General features: G+C 38.7%; 1 protein-coding gene across 12 annotated transcripts in view; it reads right to left on the bottom strand.

Annotated features, from left to right (window-relative positions):
* LOC121949004 (mitogen-activated protein kinase kinase kinase kinase 4-like) overlaps nucleotides 1–12,799 on the bottom strand; it is a 149,382-nt gene that overhangs the window by 89,290 nt on the left and 47,293 nt on the right. For all 12 annotated transcript variants that reach the window (XM_088083602.1, XM_088083605.1, XM_088083601.1 and 9 more), the window contains exon 3: nucleotides 3,656–3,712. In XM_088083602.1, the coding sequence (XP_087939728.1) occupies nucleotides 3,656–3,712 (57 nt within the window). The remainder of the gene's footprint in view (nucleotides 1–3,655; nucleotides 3,713–12,799) is intronic.

A 12,799-nucleotide genomic window follows, 5' to 3' on the forward strand; every position in this document is an offset into this window, starting at 1 on the left:
ATTTAAACCTTTGAACCCTGAACAAATTTGTGCAATTTCTTTCAAAACTGGAAAAAATCTTTGGAAGAAATGTTTCAGTCAGTGAAAGATATTAGTAAATTTATAAAATTATTTGAAAAAAATAAAACTCAAGGGAAAAAGACAAATTATTTATTACAATGATTTCCTTGTTTTTTTTTGTTTTTTTTCTTTCTAAACTAATTTTTAGCTAATGAATTAATAGAAAACTCATTTCAGCTCTGAACAAAAAGCTGTGTGACATCCTGCATGTTCCCTTTTTAACCCTTCGATATCACAAATAATGTTGCTTTTCTTTGGCCACAGACGCGCTGGTGATGGTGCTGACACATTACATCAGCTGATGAACTTAAAATTTACACACAAACAATTTAAGATTTTAGTTTATTTTGGTACAATTTTTCAGTTTGTGGCCCATTTTTCACACTCTGAATAAGGGAAGTTTAACTCTCAAGTTAAACAGAATAATTAATCTTATAAGAAATACCGAACGGATTTATATCATGACGTGCTTTTATAAATACTGAGGGACACAAAATGTCCATGAAGCCCAAACAAACTGTGCTTCATCCTCACTCCCCTCCGAGTGTCTCCTCCTCCTCAGCCTCTCTCCCACTCTGTATATGGAACAGGAAGTGGTATGTGGGTCAGAGCACATATGCCGAGATGTGCACGGGGAGTAGAGAGTGGACACACACACACACACACACACACACACACACACACACACACACACACACACACACACACACACACACACACATACATACACACAGGGGAAAAATGTATAGCCGTGTTATTCAGCATCCATGACACGTGAGTGTATTGAAGCTCCACTGGTTCCCTTTACACAGCTCGTGTGTGTGTGTGTGTGTGTGTGTGAGTGAAAATCACAAAGCAAACAACTTCCTCTGCTCAACTGTCATTCTTGGCGAGCATCCAGATAAACTCGCAGTGTTTATTTCGGAAAACAGCTGAACCGTGTGGAAAGGGAACCACTCTAAACATTTTGGAGAGGTTTAAAAAAAAACAAAAACTTTGAACTTTCCCTTCATGTGTGTTTCTCTTCAGCCCGTATGAATACATAAACATATTTCCATGAAATGTTCCTGAAGCTTCTTCATGTCCTCTCTTTGATCTCCACAGTTGGAAATGGAGATTTGTGCCAGCAGGCAGTCAAAGGAACAACTTAAAATCTCTTTATTAATATTTCACCAGGTACTACACTTCCAAAATGTGTCTGGTTACCTGTCACAGTGGCAGTGAAGGCAAACTAATCATATAGATTACAGCAGCACCCACTTTTACTGAGTGTCCAGTGAAGGGAAAGGCTTTTAAAGTGGCCATAATCAATATTCTTCATTAACAATGGATCACATGACTTCTATAGAGCTTTTTAGCATTTCAGCATATTGTTCAACATTTCACAACTTTACGGTTTCATTTCACTCTCGTCGTTCTCATGGCATCGTTTTATAGCCAAAACAGGCAGCAAAAAACCTATAAGAAAATCCACCATACACTACCATCTCGGCACCAACAACTGACACGACACATGATGTTTTTCACAACCTAAAATGCTGCGTAAAAAAACAAACAAACATATTAAAGATTAGAGATCTCACAGGGCCGTTTTTTGTTTCCCGACATTGATTCTTATACCTGAACTTGCGAATCTGGTGATCACAACTAACAATATGATCTCTCTGTGTAAAACCAACACATTAACCGCTTTATATCTTGTTCCACTATATTGAACAGAAGGCAGACATCTCTATGGTTGATACAGATGGGTATCAGCAGCCAGTATTAATTGGTACCTGTATGTGATTGGGTCAGTACTTAAGTACCTGTCGCCATATCAGTAATCGGTGAATTTTTCCACTATAAAATCGGCATCGCTATCAGTCTCAAAAATCCCATATCTGTCGGGCTCTACTAAAAACGCAAGCAACTCTTGTTAATACCAATACAGCTGTAGCTGACAGCGATACCAATAAGCAGTACTGGTAGCGGTATCAATAAAATCCTTACCATACCCATCCCTAATAGCCAATCTTTATAAGAGTGCTACAGTTAAAAGGAAAACTATGTATTTTTGATTTTGGGCTGCACTGTCCCTGTTGTACGCTGTTAAGCAACCACAGAGTTTCTGGAAGTGAGCCTAACATACCTCGGCCTAAAGCGATGGGACTTTGGTGTGATGATTTTAGACATACAGCTAATGACAGAGACAGTACCATCCTCTTCAGTATGACCCAGATTAAAGGACTTTTTTGTGACAGCTATGATGATACACTCATTCCTCTCGAAGGCGTCTAGGCCGGAAATGGTCAAATGACCTCAAAAATGTGTTTGTGAATATTTTTCCCATTGTCTCACTTCGTTGTTCATTCAGTGGTGAGTAACTCGAAAGGCAGGAGGGAAATAAAACTCACTTCCACCCCCATCGATGGAGTGAGACGTCGTTTTATAAGACTAGCAGGACATTTCGGCTTGTATACACACAAAGAAACACCGGCTCCAATTACGCAGGCAGAAAACAGCCCTCTGGGTCCTTACTCAAGTTTGTGGAAACTGGCGAGCGTGCACCCATGGGCTCCAAAACACACACAAACACACGCACGCACGCACACACACCAATCTGCAATCTTTAAGACTATTGGCTAAAACTTCCCTGAGGAAATTGAAAATCTGTTGAGCTTCTAACACAAACTCAGCTTTATCCAATGAAGAAAAAAAACGACTTAGAGGGTTAGGAAGCCGTGTGATTATAAGCCTGAAAATTGTGACTATTTTTGGAGAGAAAACATTGACATGAGGGAGCAGAGCGGCGAGAGGGGGAGATAAATCAGTTTGTGTCTGGTGTTAACTGTGATATTGAACGCCTGAATTAAGAGTCAGTACTGATTTAGGTCGACAGATGCATGAAACTAAATTTGGGATCAAATCCAAATCTGCAGAAGCTGAATTTTGCGATGGTGAGTCACTGCTCCAGCTGCTGTATTCGTCTCACCTCAAGTATTTTTCTTGCATCTATCACATTTTACTACTATTCTCAATTTTATAATAAAGCTGTGTAAAAGCAAACAGTAACATCCCTCCAACCACTGAGAAAACAAAAAAACAAAGTTTGCTTCATTAACCAAAACTCTGACAGAAAAGCCAAATAAGAGTTCAAATTTCAACAGAAATAAACTATCCTAAAAAAGTTCACATGCAGTTTGGCCACCATGCAAAAATGAGTGGAAAGCTGATGACTGCAAATGCTAAAAAGTTCACTGAAAACAGACTTTGAAGATGAAGGATGTGACTTAAATGTCCACTAAAGCTTCAGTTTCACTTAAGAGACTAAAACTGGCAGCAGAAAAAAAAATAAATCTGTGTGGCTCGTATCACGATATTTCCAGGCTCCATATCGTGATGCCTGACCGATTTCTCAACATTTTGAAATTATCTCTTTTGCAAACCAACAAAAAATGAACTAAATAAACTACTGCTCAGTGATGGTTTACGGCATCCAACAGGAGAATCAGCTGTTTATCTCAATTAGCTCAACAATGCTAAAACAATGCTAAAATCTGTGCTAAATGTGGAAACTGTCATTGAAAGTAAAACCTGAGCGGCGTTCACTGACCTCGGTGACGTCCATGACCTTGATGGCGGCCAGCTGTCCCGTCTTGACATGTCGACCCTGGAGGGAAAAACAGAGGAGAGCAGAGATGAGGGGAAGGTAAACCTGGATTTTTTTGCAGAATGCAGCATGTTCAGTCTTTTTCGACAGACTGTAACTACATTGTTGAAGTTATACATAATTAATCACAGCACAATTAAGAGCACATATTGACAATATGACAATGGTATTTTTTTTGTTTTCAAAGTTGGTAAAAGAAGCCAAAAAGTGACCAATATACAGCACACATGGCTGTGCAACCAGAAAGCTTCTCAGACACTAGTTTCCCAGGCTGAGCGGTGAACATACAGGGTGATTCAGTCGGCCACAAACACACATTCATTATGAGATTTTGCCTATAAACAGCGTGGACAACCGCAGGCGATGGTACAAACCTTCAGCATTCCTCAAAAGTGTTTTAGATGTGGACTGGTGCAAGAAATTACAACATAACTCGTTTTCAGACACAGTGAAAATTCAAATTTAATGAGAAAGTCCATTTTAACTGTACGACTTCAGCAGCTCTGCGGGTTAACAACGTTTGCTCAAATGTTTCCACAGATGGAAAACAGGAGAGGAAAAAAGACTAACAGACAGAGAGAGAGAGAGAAAGTGAGTGTCGCATTTATGTCTGCATCATGTTATAGCTTCTGTCTGTGCATGTGTGACTGAACGGCCTCGCGATCGAGTTTCCTTTGTGTGAAACAGGACTGCGACACCTGAGCCACCGGCCCCCGCTCCTCAATGAGTTAGCGCATTTGAGTGATGAGGGATTAACCCATTTTTGGTTTAGCCAAAGGGGACGTGTGTGTGTGTGTGTGTGTGTGTGTGTGTGTAGGCGGGGTTGGCGAAAAAGGTCAAGGCTGATTGAGAGAGCAAACTGCAAAGATGACAAGGGTGCAAATCTCTGCTGGTGCCTCACTGTGGGAACGACGGTTTGGGAATTGAGAGGTGAAGGAAAGCACCAAGAGAATTAAAGAAACAGCAAAGACTGTGAGAGAGGACATGACGTCTTCATCTTCGACTGAATAATCAATCTGGCAGTAGTTTATTTTATTTATTTAACCTTTATTCAACCAGAAAAACCTCCTGAGATTAAAAATGCCTTTTTCAAGCGTGTTGGCAAAGACAGGAAGCAACAAAAGTTACAGATAATATGGGAAAAAAGACTAAAAATGGAAATACACAATTCCAAAGCAACAATATAAAACACAAAATAAAGTTACCATAAGGAAGGACTGCACATATGTTAATATACGCTATAAATAAACCATTAACAACAAGACAATTAAAAACCAGCTAAAATACTCATGTAAAAGATAACATACAACAGTCCTGCAAAGCACTGTGCAAACAGAGAGCAGTGTGAAGTGAATTCAAGGACTAACGATTACAAAACAAAGTGCAGGTGGGCTGATGTGTCGAACATCATCAGCTCTGAAACAAAGGGGAAAGCAGCGACGGTTGAGGGAGTGGACGAACTGCAGCAAAGCGGAGAGGAAAGAAAAGATAGACAGAGCCGTTTCTGTCCAGAGAGGACAAAAAAAACTAAAAGTAGGGACAGTAACCGAGTGTTTTCAGCTGGACAAATGAAACGCACATTACTGTACAACAAAATATGTATTTGTGTGTGTGAACAGTGAAGGAAACTATTTCAACAGCCATTCATTTACAAAGTGTGTGTGTTTGAAATGCATTTGGAAGGACAACAATTGCCTTACCAGCAAGCTGCATTCAATGCTTCAACATTAACCCTTAAAACTGAGCATTTCTGTCAAAAAACATGAGAGTGACGACCACTTTAACAAGAAATTGCAAATAAATGAGCAAAAACATGTAAGAAGTAATCAGAGAATTACCTGACAATAACCACAAGAGATGAAGAAGAAAAGTAAAAACACAAACAAAAATAAAACACCAAGAAAATCAGGAAAGCGCTACATTTTTTAATTTTTTTTTTCGCTCCAACTTAATTCTGAATAATAGTTGAAAGAATTACGCTTTACTTTTTTGTCATTTTCATCGAAATATTTATTCATTATTTTTTTATCTTATGTATGTAAGATATTGGTAATCCTGGTGTCCTTGCAGTTTGGTCATGATTGTCGTCTTTAGTGTGATTTCCATTTTTGCCTCAATTTCTGATGGAAAAATGGAAGAACTGAAGAATGCCGTGGGTGCTCTGTCATTTATATGCCTTGCATTGTTCTTCCAATAAAAAACACATAAAAAATAAAGTAAAATGAGACATCAAGTCTGCACAAACATAAGATTATCCCTTGTTTTTTTGATAATATCTAATAATCCACCTCCCAGCTAAGGTGTGTAATGTCAATGTCAATTTTATTGACATTTATTTAATTACTGACACTCATTTAAAACAACCATAGTTGACTAAAGTGCTGAACAATCCTAAAAACAAGAGACAAAACAACTAGAAACCAGTAAAACATGATAAAAAAAAGCACAAAATAAAATAAAAGTAGGACATTTAGAGGACAGGGGAATGACAACAATAAGAAAGTGGCGGGGGCTCTGAGTCATTTGTTTCTCTTGTTTTTTAACTATTTTGGACCCATGAAAACGTGAGGACTGATATTTAGTGTTTTTGAGCTGGACAGAGCAATCAGATCAAAAACAATAAAATATTTAGCTAAACAATAACATGAATGTTTGAACCAAATCCAACGAAACTAAAAACCTCTTAAAGTGTTCAAAGCTCTGTCAACTGTTCAAAGTCAAAAGTCAGCTGGTCATCGTTTAGCTGCGGGAATGTGGTGGACTGAGAGCGTGTGTGTGTGTGTGTGTGTGTGTGTGTGTGTGTGTGTGTGTGTGTGTGTGTGTGTGCGTGAGTGTTGAGAGCGTGTGTATGTGTGTGTGTGTGTGTGGTTTCTTTGTGCTTTTCAGCCACAGCAGGCCATCACCTCCATCAGCCTCCGCTGAACTCCAGCATCCATCTTACTGTAGAACTGCTGAGTCATCGGTTTCTAACTCACGACACACACACGCAGAATTTAACCCCATAAGTGTCCCCTGGTTTACTCAGTCTGACCTCACTATCTCAGTTTGAGAATTTCCATTTCTTTTTCTCTGACGATGACACGCCTGTTTAACAATATGCTGCCTCCAGAGAATAACAAGCGGTGTGTGTGTGTGTGTGTGTGTGTGTGTTTGTGATCATGAATAAAATTAGTCAACACACATTTGGAGGTCTGAACAAAACTGCAAAGTCTGCTAAAACATGCCACTACCCGACACACATACACATACACACGCACACACACACACACACACACACACACACACACACACGCAAGCACGCACGCACACACATGAGGTATGCATGTATAGTGTGAAACATTTGCATAAAGTGTATGTATACACACACACACATACACATACACACACACATACACATACACATACACATACACACACACACACACACACAGGCTAACATGCTGTATAGGCGCTGCTGTATGGACATCAGTGACATCATGACAGACGCTGATGCTGATGAATGGATATCTTTATAAACACACACACACACACACACACACACACACACACACACACACACACACACACACACACACATTCCTGCCTGAAGTTTAGTTTCATAAGAGTGCCTGAAGTGAAAACCAGCCACTCGTGACATGCATGCGTGCGTGTGTGTGTGCATATGTATGTGTGTGTGTTACTCTGTAGGTGTGTATTCTGACAGTTGTGTCCTCTCATGTCCCAATCACACTGAGTTTCAGTAAAATGTTCTACTTTTTCATTTGTGAATATGTTTTTCAAAATGAAAAAAAAAACAACAACAACTAGGAGACGCTGTCTAAATGATTAAAGGTGTGTGTGTGTGTATCGTGTGTGTGTGTGAGAAAGGTGACCTCAGAACGCAGACTGTTATAATTACAGAACTCCCCCAACCGTCGACACACACAGACAGGCACACAACGGTTAAAAGATGACATCATCTTCTCTGGTTCCTTTGTTAGGAAACAACACACACACACACTCACATACACACACACCTGGAGAATATGGACACGAAGCACGATAGGAAAAAGACAGACGGACGGTCCATCAGTCTCTCAGAGGAGCAGAAATTATTCAGCTGTTGAACCTTTTTGAAGCTTTAAAGGGAAAGTTCCCGGTTTTATTAATCAGATGTGTGATGGACTGTGTGAACTGATCTGCACCACAATTTCACATTTTTGTGACAATGACAAGGCCGTGCTTTACTGCAGTGATACTCAAGTCACGGCCCGCAGGCCAAATCTGGCCCCCGATAGGGTGCCAGGCGGCCTCCAAACCACTTTCTAATTCGCAATAAAAATAAAGTGATTCACACTGAAAACTGTTTTTTTAGTGGTATACATAAGGTGCCAGAGTGCATAACAGTATCAAAATAGAGCTTGTTTATATAAAAAGGAACCCCTGCACTCCCCAACAGAGGTCCCAGCTAAGCCCCAAATGTCCAAAAATCCTAGAAACATCCAAAAATCCTTGAAATGTCCTGAAGTCATAGAAATGTCCTAAAATCATAGAAATGTTCTGACATGCGAGAAATGTCCTAAAATCCTATTAGTCTTAAAATCCTACAAATGTCCTAAAATCCTAGAAATGTCCTAAATTCCTATAAGCATCTTGAGAGCAAGAAACGTCCTGAAATCTCAGAAATGTCCAAAATCTTAGGTAAGTCCTAAAATGGGAGGGGCATTTGTTAATTTGTCTTTTTCTGCTCAATACTTATTACTATCAACTACTTACATTTTTAACATCACAATTTATGATCAAAGGTTTTTCCTTTCTTAGTTTTTCAGGGTAAATAAGGTGCATAAACCTCTTCATCATCATCATCACATTATCCAACGCCTCACCGAATCCACTTTACATGATTTTTAGGAATTAAACTAAAAGCATAAATGGAAATACAATGAATTGTGGATCTAGTCCTTATGAAAGCTATTTTCTATAAAAAAAACAGAACATTAATAGAAATTCAAAACTCCAGTAAATCCTTCATTTGACTGATATTTAGGACCTTTTATACACGTGTGTAGATGATTCAGTTCTTGAAGCCTTCTGTGTTTAACACTTCCCAGCTGACTCCACGCTCCACTCACACATGACATAATCCTTCTGTCATCCGACTCTCCCATGACTCGCACCGCGATCCATCTCCACCGAGCTCGTCGAGTCTCTGTGTGGGATGTTTGGACCGGTCTCCCCTGATAATGGAAAAGCCTGGAGGGCCCGGGAGGCGGGAGAACATCCGTGTTGGTTTCAGTGCAGAGTTTTTAGGCTCACATGGTCGCAACACATTTTTTCAGAAGCCCTCAAGGCAAAGTTAGTATTTCTGGCTTTACAGCTGTGTGAGATAACAATACAGCCTTAGTTCGAGCTCCTGTGGAGTTTTTCCTTCTATAGATGAAGTCCTAGATACAATCTTAGGAGGATATTGTATCATCTTTAAAGTCAAATCTACAAAGACTCTAACAAACTGTATTCATGTCTGGCTTCAAACAACATTTAGCCGAGCAGAAACCTCCGGGGCAAGAAAATAAAAAATAAGAAGCCAACATGAAAGTGCCAAAAACTGCAGTTCCTCTAATGGCCACCTGAGGCTGACTCCAAAACAGTTAATCCCCACAGACCTACACATTAAAATACCCAACTTTACAGCAGAGATAAAAAAATTATTAGTATTTGTTTAATATGTGTGTATTATTTATTTTATTTTGTTGGTTTTACTTGTACGTATCATCTTTTATTGATCTATTTATCTTATTTTATTTATCTGTATTATTTTCTTTTAGTTGCCTACATTTTAGTATTATTATTATTTTATTATTATTTGACTCATTGTTTTATTTTTCATTTTAATTATTATTTTATGAAGTTTTAAGTCTTACTTTTGAGGTATTTTATTCATTATCATGGTCGGTTTTCGTGGTCCTGCAATTTCAACCTCACACTTTGTTAAATGAAATGTGCTATATAAATAAAGTTTTGCTTGCACAGTATTATTTTAGAACTCATTCCTTGTTGTGTCTGACCAAAATGTCTGAACGTCTGAAGACGTGTTTGATTTCAAATGTTATAAAAAAGAGAATCCTTAAGTTTAAAAAGCTTGAACCAGAGATTGTTATGAATCAACTTTTCCAGATTAGCATGTCTTGATCCTATTAGAGGTAGGAGACAGCGAGAAATAAATAACACATGAATGTGAACCTACACATGCAAAGTCTTAACCACGTTTTGGCCCGAATGCAAACACAGTGCAAACGCTCAGTCAGCAGACTGACGAGGAGCTCCGAGCTGGAAGAGATCACATGTGTAGGTGCTGATGAATTGATTCACTCTGGGAGCGTTTTTTCTCGACAGACTCTGCTTTAGTTTCGGTGCATCACTGACTCAACCGTTTCCTCTCCGGCAGCCAACGGTCACTTTAATCAGCCGCTGTTTGCCAACACCGGCCGGCCCGTCGCTCCCCACGGATCAGCAGCTCCACTGATGTCATTGTTTTATTTTGCTCTCACCTGCTGACTGTGGGTTTTCATTTTGAGCTGACCAGACAAAAACGGTTTTGTCATAAAAGAGAAAAAATAGTCTAATAGGTTACAGACAGACCCCACGTCTGATAATTACCTCCTATTAAAGGTGATTTTTTAACATCTGTCACAAGAAGCCATAAAAGTTAGTGTTGTATTATGAGAAATCGGTCTTGGTCAAAATCTACCCTTTTTTTTTTTTTTTAAGTGTTTTTGGGCGGTTTGATTGTCTTTATTTGACAGGACACCTGGAGAGATGACAGGATTTGGGGACATGCAGCAAAGGGTCATCGGTCGGACTCGAACCCGGGCCACTGTGACAAAAACACAAAACACAGCCTCTAAATATCGGGAGCGTGCTCTACCAACAGATCCACCCGTGTAACTTTAGCCATCAGCCCCAAACTCTACTAAATTAGGTTTTATTTTATAACCAGGGGTCGACAGATTATCGGCCTGAGCGAATATTATGGCCGATATTTTGCATTATGCCGATTATCTGTATCTGCATTGTATTTTAATGATCACAGTTAAAATAATTAATTAAAAAGTGCAAAGAAAGTATCAGCATGGGGGGGACTTTTACTTTGTAAAACCTCAGGAAGTTATTTTTATTTAATTATTTTTATTTAAATTTTCACTGCGTTTATATATAAAAAAAAGTTGCTGCTGTATATGATGTTGAATATTTTGATTAAACATCTGTTTAAGGAATTTAAACAAACTGTTGGGTTGGAGTTTGTTATATCCCAAATTCAAAATTTTGTTTTCATTTTTATTGTAAATCAGTTCCAAATATTGGTTATCAGTCTAATTAACTATTGAGAATCGGTATTGGCCCTGAAAAAACAATATCGGTCGACCCCTACTTATAACAACTATAGAAATCAATTAACAGCCATACAGGGTTAGTAGAATATAAATACGTTTTCTTTTTTTATGCCGTAATATTGGAACAGAATTTTTTATCAGCCGATACAAAAGTTCGAGTATCGGATGATCGATAATTATATGCTATATAATAAATAACAATAAATACTTTATTTATCTTTTGGTAATAAAACGCTACAACAGTCGTAAACCTCTAAGCTGCAGCCTGTGAGACTCATGGACCCGTCTGTTTACGTGCTGACAGTTTCACAGACTGCTCGTTACAAAGGACAGTTCAGTTATTTTAGAAAATAAAAGCAGGTAATTGAAACGACAGTCATCGAGCCTTAATGAGCCCCACGGCGGTCATTAAAAAAAAAAGCTTGGTCACGTCCTAATCTTTAAAGCCTCCTTCACTCCGATCACTCGTGTCTCCAATCAGGACGCAGACAGCAGTTTTAATGAGGTCCCCTCAGTCAGGCTGCTGGGAGCTGACCAGAGTTCATAAGATACACCGCCGCCATGATCCTTCAGCTGCAGCGACCTCTGACCTGCAGCCTCGACGCTGAGGGGGACGGGAGGAGGGGAGCGATCTGGATTTCTCATTAAACTGGAAGAGACCGAGCACAGATACTGATCTATGGTCACTTTAAAATGCTGAAGGGATCAGAAAAAAAGTCGGATTTGTTATGAAATAGAATTTTTTTTTTTTTTATTTTGTGGCCAAAATTCAATTTAAATAAATAAAATTTGTCTACAAGACAATAAGAAAAAAATATCAAAGTTATAATACACTATCGTCTTCATTTAAAGTGCTGATACTGTGAACCACAAAGTACCATAATGACCATACTTTTTCTTGTTTTGTTTTTAACCCTTTGAAACCTGAAGCGACATCAATTTTCTTGTGCTGCTTTCAGATGCCTTTAACAAGTATTTAACCCTTTGAGCTATGAGCAAACTGGTTTGATTTCGTTTGAAACTTTTAAAAAATGTTCCACAAATTGCAAGAAATTTGTAGATTTAGAAAATGATTTTTAAAAAGCTAGAGCAAAATGTCCAGTGTGAAAAAGGAAAAACTATGTTTATAGCTAATTATCTTGACTTTATATTCAAAACTATGTTTGAGAATTATTTGCTTTTTAAGCCCTTTTGGGGGGTCATTTATTTCTTTTATTTTTCGTATTTAACCGTTTTTTAAAACTAATTTTCAGGTCATTTTCTTGCACTCACCAAAAACGTGTTTAAGCTGCAGTTTTGCAAAATATGTCTTTTTCAAATCACCTGAAATACCACCTCATGCAAGCGTTTTTTCGCTTCCATTAGACGTTTTTTATATTTACATTTTCAATTTGCACACTTTGAGGGTTAACGGAAACTCATCATTGAGTCTCATTCTTACTTTCCTGTTCTGCTGTCTCACTTAAGTCACAGCGGATCATTGCGTCCAATGAAATATTGTCCATCTCTCGTCTCACAGCAACATTTCCCTCATCGTGCTTCACAAAAACATTTTTGTTTCTGTTCTTTTTTCCTTCGAAAATCTGTTTTCCGGACTCTTTCGGGCTGCCGCCTGAAAACACGGGAAGTCTGGAGAAAGACCAAAAGACAGAAAGCGGGATAAGTGAAGATGAGCAGGAGGAGGAGGAGGAAGAGGAAGAGGAAGGAGAGGACGGAG

Source organism: Plectropomus leopardus, chromosome 10, assembly GCF_026936395.1.
Source record: "Plectropomus leopardus strain MGB_pleo_1.0 chromosome 10, ASM2693639v1, whole genome shotgun sequence".
Classification (NCBI taxonomy): Eukaryota; Metazoa; Chordata; class Actinopteri; order Perciformes; family Serranidae; genus Plectropomus; species Plectropomus leopardus.